Genomic DNA, 12189 nt, shown 5'->3' on the forward strand with positions numbered 1-12189 from the left:
GCCACCCTTTACCTTGAAGACAGCTTTGCACACTCTTGGCATTCTCTCAACCAGCTTCATGAGGTAGTCACCTGGAATGCATTTCAATTAAAAAGTGTGCCTTCTTAAAAGTTAATTTGTCAAATTTCTTTCCTTCTTAATGCGTTTGAGCCAATCAGTTGTGTTGTGATAAGGTAGGGGGGTATACAGAAGATAGCCATATTTGGTAAAAGACCAAGTCCATATTATGGTAAGAACAGCTCAAATAAGCAAAGAGAAACAACAGTCCATCATTACTTTAAGACATGAAGGTCAGTCAAAACGGATAGTTTCTTCAAGTGCAGTCGCAAAAACCATCAAGCGCTATGATGTAACTAGCTCTCGTGAAGACCGCCACAGGAATAGAAGACCCAGAGTTACCTCTGCTGCAGAGGATAAGTTCATTAGAGTTACCAGCCTCAGAAATTGCAGCCCAAATAAATGCTTCACAGAGTTCAAGTAACAGACACATCTCAACATCATCTGTTCAGAGGGGACTGTGTGAATCAGACCTTCCTGGTCGAATTGCTGCAAAGAAATCACTACTAAAGGACACCAATAGAAGAAGAGACCTGCTTGGGCCAAGAAACACGAGCAATGGACATTAGACCGGTGGAAATTTGTCCTTTGGTCTGGAGTCCAAATTTGAGATTTTTGGTTCCAACCGCTGTGTCTTTGTGAGACCCGTGTGGGTGAACGGATGATCTCTGCATGTGTGGTTCCCACTGTAAAGCATGGAGGAGGAGGTGTTATGGTATGGGGGTACTTTGCTGGTGACACTGTCTGTGATTTATTTAGAATTCAATGCACACTTAACCAGCATGGCTACCACAGCATTCTACAGCGATTCACCATCCCATCTGGTTTGGGCTTAGTGGGACTATCATTTGTTTTTCAACAGGACAATGACCCAACACACCTCCAGGCTGTGTAAGGGCTATTTTACCAAGAAGGAGAGGGATGGAGTGCTGCAACAGATGACCTGGCCTCCACAATCCCCCGACCTCAACCCAATTGAGATGGTTTGGGATGAGTCGGACCGCAGAGTGAAGGAAAAGCAGCCAACAAGTGCTCAGCATATGTGGGAACTCTTTCAAGACTGTTGGGAAAGCATTCCACTTTTGACTGGTAGTGTACAGTCTTGGCTCTAAAGGTCCTCTGTAGCTCAATTGGTAGAGCATGGTGCTTGTAACACCAGGGTAGTGGGTTCGATCCCCGGGACCACCCATACATAAAAATGTATGCACACATGACTTTAAGTCGCTTTGGATAAAAGCGTCTGCTAAATGGCATATTATTATAAAGGATGAGACACAGCATTCCTGGGCCAGATGCAAAAGAAAGACAGACATGCAGACGGTTTGACAGACAGGCGAATGGACACACACACACACTCAGGAGATGGAGAGTTTTAAGGTCTTTGAGTAACAGATTGCTTTAAAGGGAAAACAGGAGGCTGTGTGTGATGGCAAGCCGGTCCAGTTCCTGTTGCCACAGTAACACTTTTGTGAAGGGCCATAAACACAGCCCACTCCACACACACACATAAATTCAACATGAGCCTCCACCCCCTGAACATACTGCCACACTACCGCCTGACAGCCTGAGGAGAGAGGGAACACACTTCAGTATGCCTACTGCTTACTCTTCACAAAAAAAGGCCTTGGAAAAGAAGTAAATGTTGGTCTCAGCAGTGGGTGGATTAAAGGAGGAGTGGATGACAGAGGAATGGGCAATGGCTGAATGTGGATCTATCTCTGAGGGCAGAGTGCAGAAGGACTGGAGGCTGGGCTCCACAGATACCACAGCCCACTGACACACTGTTGAAGGCAGTGCCTGGACCTCCTCCTCCTCTCAGAACTCCCTCTGCCTGCCTACTACAGCACCACTAGACTCTCTTGTCTGTCAGCCTCGTGCTCTTTTTTCTACCCAGAACAATAGAGGGGGATTGCCGTTCCACAAAGACCACAGCAGCAGCAACACAGACCAACAGACAGGCAGGCAGGTGTGCTCTGCTCTCTGGCATGCTCCAACGCAGCTGGGTCTCTTCAGCCATTAGTGGATCAGCCGACTCCTGCCTCCTGCCATTCTTAGATGATATGACTGGGATCCTCCTGGACCTACAGCGCAAAGGGAAGGGAACTCTGCCGCTACCTCGCCAAGGTGCATGAATTGAGGAGCAAACTGAAGAAGGAGGGAGGGAGGGAGGGAGGGGGGGAGGGGGAGGAGAGAGAGAGAGAGAGAGAGAGAGAGAGAGAGAGAGAGAGAGAGAGAGAGAGAGAGAGAGAGAGAGAGAGAGAGAGAGAGAGAGAGAGAGAGAGAGAGAGAGAGAGAGAGAGAGAGAGAGAGGGGGGGGGGGGGGGTTTGGGTACTACTGTGGGAGAGAGAGATACTTGGAATCTAGGAGCTCCATCACAGATGACCAGTGTTGGGATACTGTACTTGTGACCAGGCTTGTTTTTTTCTTTGTTCAAGCCTCAACTAGCACTCGCTGACCTGACATACTCACATACGCGTGTGTGTGTTTGTGCAAAGGAGAAACGTTCCATTGAGAGTTGTGCGACTGGATGGATAGAATAGCGGTAAGTTTCCTCTTTCTTCTCTCATTCTCATGTGAGCTTGATTACAACACATTAGGTAGACTGCCATTGTTTGAAAATATGGACCACATCTATTCACAGTAATCTACAGTTGGACTGAGATATGTCTATGGATGACAGTTTGTGTACACTACCACATCTGTTAGCAGCTTGGACATGTTGAGTAACACGAGATAGATTTACATCATCCTTGTTCAAATAACTTTTTTGACAGCTTGTTTAGTTGCACTTTCCATCCCAGCTAATGTAACTTCCTTATTATGGCTTATCCAATCAGGGAGCCGGAAATGGGTTCCATCATTTCCATCCTCATTCCATTACTCAGATGTCATGGCAATGAATTGAATTTTTCAGAGAGAATAGAATTTCTAAACACCTAGTTATTTAACCATCCACATTGATTGTATATGCTGTGCGAAAACAGTCAATGACCTTAGGAGCCTGTCATTAATCATTTCATGGTGATGCCCAAGCTCTTGACTGTGGGAGTAAATCTGTAATTTATATTCCTGTCTGTTTGATGATTTCGGGAGGGTTGATTCCTCCAGGCTGCTCATGCTCAAATATTTCAGCCTATGGAATGAACTCTCAACTCAGAAATCCCATTTCACCTGGTGTTCTGGCGACTGCAATAGGGTGATAAGGCTTAATACCTTTAGTTAATCCTTATTACATAAGAAGTTCCCTTTTCCCCTTCTCTGGCTGTGGAGTTTTGCTATTCCAACTTCATCTGAGAGTGGTGTAGTTTAGCAATGAAAATGGAAAGCAACAAATAGCCTAGTTGCCTAGTATCACAAATTAATATTCTAACAGCACTCCAATGCAACATTTCTCATTGCTGGACAGCTTGTCATCCCAGCAAACATCAGTGAATTTGGTAATCATAAAGGGACTTCTAATAATATATATCTTTAGGGCATTTCAGATCAGAAACAGCAGGGGAGACAGATTAGGAAGGGTGGAGACAGGGATTGAATCCCAGTCTTAAGGGTTGCATACATGTGCCTAGACCACCAGACCATAGGGTCTGCACATAAAGGGATATCTAAGAAGAAAATATGTTTCTTACATTTGTTTCTTAGCTAAAATACTTCAATAGGTATTTGTTAGTCTGCTGCTAATAACTTTTTCCCTTTAAAAATAGATTTGCTGAATGAGCTCAACACAGGGTTTTTTATGTGCTTGTATGAACAACGCTTTAAAGAGGGAACAATAAGCAGAACAGAAACCTGTAATTAATACCAGACTAGTCGTGCAGTATCTTCATTACAAGCCTATAAAAACTATTTGGCTATCTGACCAATTTCAACATTTCTTTTTTTTAAAGACTTCTAACAAACAGGCAATGAATTCTGGGTAGGGCCTCCTTCTACACCATCATTACATAAATGTACTTTTGGCTTTGAATTTGTATTCCTCTTTGGAAGTGCCAACATAATTATTGCCAACAGTCTGTCAGTGCCCAACGATGGTCCTCAGTTATGCTCATCTTCCACCATTAAACATGATCAATCTTAGATGAGTATACAGTAATGAGCAAAATTGGGAAGAGCAATAAGGGAGTGAACGTTATTTATAATAAGGGTTACATAGAGAAAGTCGGACCTCTCTGAAATGAAAATGAATAGCCCTCCCGTCAGCAAAATATATTTTACATAAACCCCCCCTGAAAGCTTGAAAAAAAGCAAGTGACCCTCCTCTATAACCAAAATCATTATTAAAACAAAGTGGATAGCAGAGAACATGTCTACCATTTTCCCTCACTCCTAGTACAGACCAGAGCCTGTAAGCATTATATGGTAACACAATCATTTTGATAGGGCACAGGGCTGTAGGCCAGAAGGTTGTGGGTTCGCAGACCACCATATACAAGAGTAGGGGTGGAAAGATGTCCTTTATAGTAAAAGCATTGCATAAATCTATCTTATTTGCAGGTCCGAGAAAAAATGTCCTTCTATAAACATTTCATGCAAATCTATGTCATTTTACATTATAGCAGAATCTACACACAAATTACCGAAATTACAGGCTAAGAATGGACAGAGAGATAGGCCTATGTGTTCATCTTATCATATTTAAATGTAGGCCTGCCCAGTCAGAGTAGGCCTATCGACACAGAAAATGTTTAAATGCTGGCTACTCTTCTTCCGTAGCTTAACCCAACGAGAGAAGGTCACAAGTGTTTCCCTAAAGGCTGTCTGGGTTTAATCATCTTTTATTGTACAGAAAGTGAATAGCTTAATCAATTGATAGTGACAGAATTAGATTCCTTTCCAAGTGTATTTTCTGTCTCCTCGGATATAGAAAGTTGTAGCTCAGCCTCTGAATGTCAAAGAGACTAAACAATGGCATTCCCATATGCATCGGAGCCACGTCTTTCTCGGGTATTTTACAGTTTTGTTTCTAGCATAAAGCATTGTGGACCAAAGTGCTGTTATAGCAGGGGTGTAGGCATGGGTGGGCCTGGGTGGACACAGGCCCACCCACTGGGGAGCCAGGCCCACCCAATCAGATTGAGCAGAAAACTAAACATTATACATTTTTATTATATAATCGGATCTGTTATATTTTCTTCAAAATCCTAAGCTAACAAGGGGTAGGCCTGTGCTTTTTGCCATTTTCTTTAATAAAAGGTAGGCCTATGGCATACCCCCTCAATTCGATAGTTTTAACTTAACAGCCTTTCACTGACACATAGGTATGCTATTTAAAGAGTGTATAGTGGGTGGAGGAATTCAATGACAAATGTATGGATATTTCAGCCGATAGCCTAATTTCTTCTGTCAAACAGGTAGGCCTACCTCTTATTTCTTAAATAGGCTCCAACACAAAGCCCTCTTGTTGGTAGTAAAGTCAAATTAAAATGAAGATGGTTTGAATGTATTATGCCTATTCAAATGTGCCTACTTTCAGCACCATGAGCTGTCCATTTCCAATTGATTGTGCCACGATGCTGATTCAAGTTTCATGGATAATTTCATCATTGGATCATTTCATTGAGACCACACTAAATAGCCTATAGTCGCACTTGATATTGCGCACCCAGCGGAGAATCAGAGATGAGGGGTGGCATCGGGCACACATCGATATATAGCCTAATAAGAAATGAATTCTAAAACACTGAGAAATATTGACATTTCATCAATTATAAATGACATGACCCTCCCCTGGACTATATTAAAAAAATACTAAACCCTCCCTTGACTGAAATTGAACCATTCTGTACATTTTGATCCATCCCTGACAACATCTCCTCAGTACAACACAGTACTACTGTCACATAGGAATGATGGGAGTGAAAAGTAAACAAGCAAAAGTAAAGAAGGAGTAGTAGAATGTTCCTTTTGAAAGCTAGCCTACACATCAGCAGCTACTTCTCCGCTTAGTGGAGGCCATGAACCTAGACCTAGAATAACACTGCTCTACTGAGAGTTGCCTTGGTTCCCATCTCCCTCCTCGTCTGCGTCCCAAATTACACCCTATTCACTTTATAGTGCACTACTTTTGATCAGGGCTCTGGTCAAAAGTAGTGCACTATAAAGTGAATAGGGAACCATTTGCGAGCCAGCCCTCCTCTTCCCACGCTCCCCTCTCAGCCCAGGCTAAACATGCATCAAATACAATACACTACACACTCAAAGGGTTAGGCTGGTAAAGGACTTTATAGTCTGCTCATATGGTAAATATCTATCGAAAGGAGTTTATTAAAAATATCCTATTAACCACAGACATCACATAACATTAATGTTCCGTTCACCTTGTAGCGATGTTGTGTTAGTAGATGTTTACTTGTCCTTAGGGTCACTCTGGGGAAACTGCATGACCTTGCCTGCCTGTGTACTTAGTAAACTTTTGACAACGTAATGGAGGAGAATTCCATACAACATACAGCCTTGGGAAGAAACACATTTCAGATGAGAACTCCAAATCCAAGTCTGGGACAAATATATGGGACAAATATATGGAACTGCATGCTTTTAATAGCCTGCCATGTCCTCTCACATCACACACACTCACACACACAAAGCCTGCAATTCTACAATTTTAATGACTTCAATGTGACTTTCTGTCTGAGGCAGGAGGCCCAAAGTTGGTCCTCCAACTAGAGTCTACGCTGGGGGCGGGAGGGAGGGTCCTACTAAGCTAACATATGGAGTTGTTTTAAGATGGTCATACCAAGGATCATCTAGCTATTTGATTTTGAATTTAGGACCCATTTAGGTATCAAAAAAATATATAAAAAAATTATTTGATGAAACATTGGATTTGGCCTTTGGATTTGGCCTTACTGCTATTAGCCTATAGAAACACATTGAATAAAATATTAATACACGGAAAAACAAAAAGTCAAAAAAATTATCAAAAGGAAGTTTGTTTTGAAGTGTCTGTCCTATAGCTGAGAGATATAAGAAAGATGAGGAAATTATTTATATTTTTATATTTTTTTTATACATTTATCCCCTTTTTTAGGCACTACATTTTTTTGAACTGGTCCTGGGCTAACTTCAGATGAGTCTTGTGAGGCTTGTGGGCGTCCTAGAGCAAAACAACTGTTCGGACACTACAGACAGAAGTTGGCAGTTCGGCAGTACCGACTTCATACGCGATGCTTGTGGGGTTCGTAGAACACCAACGTGTTCATGAGAGTCTCATCTTTCCATAGAGGGGTCATAATAGTTTTTAGGCCAAACCGTTCAAATGTTACAGACGTGTTCGTGAGAAAGCCGATTTTCGGGATGTCTCCTGGTCTGACAAACACCAATGCAGCTCTGCCACCTTTCACCACAGATGCGGAAGGCTGACATCGGCGGATGCGGTGGATTGAGACACAGCCCATGCAAAAAAACGCATATCTCAAGGTTAAACAGACAGATTTTTATGGGGATTTTGCTAATTCGATTTCCGTGGGGGCGCGGACATCGACTCTAGGGGGTCCATTAAACCCACTCCTGCGGTCATTCACCTCCGGATGCTGCTGTTCTTGGGGGTAGGGTGGTGGTGGAATGTAGAGGATCTGTGTGCCTTTAGGAATGGATGGGGTCTCCTAATGAGGACTACAGCTGTGGTAATGATCACGGTGGCATTTACCCTCCACACTCCCCCCTCAGGGGGTGGCAAGGTATAGGCCTGGGAGGGAGCCTGCTACCTGCCATCACCGGTCTGGAACAGATAATGTAATGGGATAATGGGAATACGAGGACTGGCTAAGGTCAAATGATTGCTTCTCTTCCAGTACTATTTTCCTATTTTTCAAATTAATGTAGTCTTTCTCTCCACACAGGACAGATAAGGGAAGCGTGGTAGGGGAGGCAGTTTGGTAGTGGTAGAGTCTGATAGGGGCCTGGGGAGGGGGTAGGAAAATTGATATTTTCTGCGTCCCAAATGGCACCCTATTCCCTATGTAGTGCACTACATTTGGTCAAAGCCCTATGGGCAGCCTTTATGTTCAGCCCTCTGGTAATGGTTCCTGTTGGGGCAGGTCTGCCACGATAGGGTGCTTTCTTTTTGCTGTCACAGTGTGTGAATATATAGACACAGGATTACTATACGGATAGGTTGTGTAACTGTTGTTGGGATACTGCTGTGTGTGTTCCCTGTGTGTGTTCCATCTCCACAAAAGGAGGGGGCTGTTCACAGTCTTATCTGTGCATTGCAGTCGGCCATAGTTCATGCGGTCACTTGAAGGGCGACACCTTCGTATTGGCTGCAAGGCAAAAGGATGGGGATGCAGGTCTTTGTCATCTGTCGGTTTCTATTGTGCTCTGAGTGACGATTGACGAAACACACAAAGCCACCACCGAGCGAGCACCAATGTCAAATCAAACCTCAATACTCTCGGCTGTCTAAATGATATATTGAACCAATTAAAGGAACACCAACAAATCTTGAACTGTTCATTTCAGTCAGACATTCAAATATTGCCGTGATGAAAAATATTTGCTTATTACTGTATTTTATCACATTCTCTGGCTGCCCCTTTGCTGAGAGGACATTAGCTTGATCTAAATCAATGACCTTCAGGTTAGTCTAGTTCTTTAACCACTCTCACACCACATTTCTCTCAGTCCACCACTCAGTTCTCCTTAGTGGAGATGTAGCTCAAAGGCAACAAGGATGTGTGGCTGGCACGTATTTTATGGGACACTGAAAAGGATGGAATTGTATGTTCTGTTGCTAAGGAGATGGAAGGAGGAAGTGCAAATCGCTAAGCTGCTCACCCTATTTTATTGTTGTTGTTTTTTCTCTTTTGTGCCCAGACAACATTGAGAAGAGACTGACGCACCATGGCACGCTGTCCAAGACACACAAAAGGTAAGGGTGCTTTTTTTTTCTCTCGAAGCACTGCATTACAGACAAACTATACACTTATTCACTTTAACAATGCATTTACATTATCATCAATGTCAGAACGTCACTAACATAAAGAAGACAGAGTAAAGAATTTAAGAAATGACAATTTATTTGAAATAGCTTATGCATGTTTCAATGAGAGATATTGTATATATTCAGTTTTTTGTATAGAACCAGCATTTACCTGACGGCTGAAGTGAAGTAAACTAGCTGCTTGCTGTAAAAAAGTAACCCACTTTCAGAGGAAGGACACTGCAGCTTTAAATGCACATAATTGAGCCTTTAAATGAATACCACAAAACTCAGTCATACAAAGCCAGGGATGCAGAGTCAAAATACAGGCAAACAGAAAGCGCCCTCACATGCTTCCCCCCCCTAAAAAGAAGGAGAAAAAAAGAGCAAAGCGCAGTCTCCTCTCCCCACATTACCAGCCCTTGTGCCTCATCCGTCTGATCGTCACGCTTGCTCGCCCAGTTCAATTCTCATTTCGCTTTTTATCGCAGCCCACTGGAGCCTGCACTGAGGAATTATCTGCTGTCAGGACCCGCGCCTGCACCGGGGTGATAGGGAGAGACGGAGCCAAGGAGCCAGGCTCAGGCCACCGCAAGGTGAGGGTGGCGCCGTGCCGGAGAGGAGGGGACTCGCAACTCGCCGATGGCGTCCTCCGCCATGCAGATCCTCGCCTTTGCCCTGGCGCTGCTGGGTGTCCTGGGCGCCACTGTGGCCACGCTGCTGCCCAACTGGAAGGTGAGCGCCGACGTGGGCTCCAACATCATGACCGCCATCTCCCAGATGCAGGGGCTGTGGATGGACTGCACCTGGTACAGCACCGGGGTGTTCAGTTGCACCTTGAAGTACTCTGTGCTTTCGCTGCCTGCCTACCTGCAGACCGCCCGGACAACAATGGTTCTGTCGTGCATGATGGCTTGCCTGGGCCTCTGTCTCGCCGCCCTGGGGCTCAAATGTACCCGCTGGGGGGGCAGTCACCGGGCAAAGGGGCACGCAGCCATCGCGGCGGGGGGTTGCTTCATCTTGGCTGGCATCCTCTGCCTGGTGCCCGCTTCCTGGTTCACCAACGAGGTAATCACTACCTTCCTGGACTCCAACGTACCTGAGAGCAGTAAATACGAGCCTGGGGGGGCCGTGTACATGACCTTTGTCTCTGCCGGCTTCCTGCTGGCCGGCGGGGTCATCTTTTGTTTGTCGTGTCCTGAGAAAAGAGCGGGGCAGTTGGACTACACCTCAACATCCACCTCTACCACCTTTCCTGACAAACTACTGCAGCAGCAGATAAACCAGGAGCAACTACAGCGCGACCAGCTCCAGCGTGACCTGATACTGCGGGAGCAACTGCAACGGGAGCAGAAGGACTTTGAACAGCAGACGTCGCCTAATGAGCAGTCGAGCCGCGAGCAGCTACACCGGAGTGACAAAGGGCCCCAGGATGAGGCCCAAGCAGCTGACAAAATCCAGCAGGAGAAGCTTCTACAGGAGAAGCCTCTACATGAAGACAAGGGAACGCAACAGTTCTACTCTCCATCTAGAGTCCCTCCAAAAGACGCCCGGGCTGGCTACAGCCTGCAGGACTACGTTTAATATGTTTTATCCCTAAACCCTGCTCTTGTTAGTGGGGTGGGGGGAGAATCCTGAGGACAATCTACTGGCTGCCTTTGTGAGAGGGATCGAGTGGAGGAGAAAAAAAGGTTGATGAAGGAGGGTAATGACTTTGACAGCCTTATCACCCCCTCTCATCTCTTCTCTCTCGCTACTGCAAGCGCAAGCAGTAAAGGTATTCCCAAAGTCTTGGAGAAAGGCAGCTTGTGGATCCAGAATCCTGGGGCAAATGCCTCCTTGACTGCTGCTGTGGTGGGCGGAAAGACACAAGGGTAGGGTAGGGTAGGGAGGGTAGAGGAGAGGTGTCATAAAAATGCACAAGCGCAGCACAAGTACTGTAAATCCTGTGACAAGTTCCTTTAAAAACGGATGCGGAGGCTTTTCCATACCAAAGGTTTCAATGAGAAAGAAAGTGCTGAGGATAATTAGCTGCTAATAATATGACATCATTACTTTTGCATAGTAAGTTACCCACTGGGCACACACTGGTTGAATCAACGTTGTTTCCACGTCATTTCAACCAACGTGGAATAGACGTTGAATTGACGTCTGTGACCAGTGAGTAGTGTCGATATGTCTGAAAAAGGCATGTAAAAGCCATTCTTTGCAAGCTTGTATCTCTTAGACCCCATTTGCCTTGTGAGATTAAAATAATAATCTTTTTCAAAAGATAAACAGACTGATTGATATTCAGTCTCCTTAGCATGCTTGTTAAATAATGCAGCTTGTTAAATTATCTGTAGCTTGTTAAATAATGCAGTTGAATGCAGAGTAGTTACTGAAACATAGCTACCAACGCTTGTGCCTAGAATTTGTTTGTAGAACTTCAACTGTTTGTAAAGGAGAATTAGAGAATATTAAAGAAGTGAAAGGGAGTTCAGATCCCCACCAACACCATACACACACATCCAGTCCATATTTTCCTAGTCGTGGAGGGGAATAAGGTGCATGGCAGCAGGGGCAGAGGCCAGTCTGAGCCCTCCTCCTAAAAAAACATGAATGGGATTTATAGTAAAGACATTTTAACTGTAAAAATGTATTACCTTTTAATGTGCCATGAACACAACCAGTTATGATGTTTTCATCTGATTGTCAAACAAATCACTTCAAAAGTAGGGTAGCTTCGCATGTTCATCTAAAATAATTCCAGCATCCGAACAGTGCACTGTACACCCACCAACTTTCCTTAAATTCGCAAGTGGCTGAAACGATCTCATCGGAATAAGCATCCGAGCGAGTAAAACAGTGCCCCTCTGCCTTATTATATGACATGCCATAATATTTTTGTCCAGACAGCATCAGATACAGTGTATATATAAAATCTACACCCCCCTAGGATTTCTGCACATTTTATTGTGGTACAAAGTCGGATTAAAATGGATGTAATTGTAGTTTTTTGTTAACAATCTACACAAAATGCTCTGTAATGTCAAAGTGGAAGAATATATTTATTTATTTATTAACGAAAATGTAAACACTAATATTCCTTGATTAGATAAGTACCCCCCCCCACCCCCCTGAAAGATTCCCCAGTCTTTGCCGATATCAAGCATACCCATACCATGATGCAGCCACCACCATGCTTGAAAATAAGGAGGCAGTTACT

General features: G+C 44.3%; 1 protein-coding gene across 1 annotated transcript; it reads left to right on the forward strand.

Moving 5' to 3' along the window:
* Window positions 1-9623: 9623 nt before the first annotated feature.
* Window positions 9624-10565, forward strand: LOC311106668 (claudin-20-like; the record flags this gene model as incomplete). Its single annotated transcript, XM_084149062.1, has 1 exon — window positions 9624-10565. One exon carries the CDS (start codon window positions 9624-9626, stop codon window positions 10563-10565), a length of 942 nt encoding a protein of 313 aa, XP_084005188.1.
* Between the last annotated feature and the right edge of the window lie 1624 nt (window positions 10566-12189).

This window comes from Coregonus lavaretus (assembly GCF_964263955.1).
Source record: "Coregonus lavaretus genome assembly, chromosome: 31".
NCBI classification, from domain to species: domain Eukaryota; kingdom Metazoa; phylum Chordata; class Actinopteri; order Salmoniformes; family Salmonidae; genus Coregonus; species Coregonus lavaretus.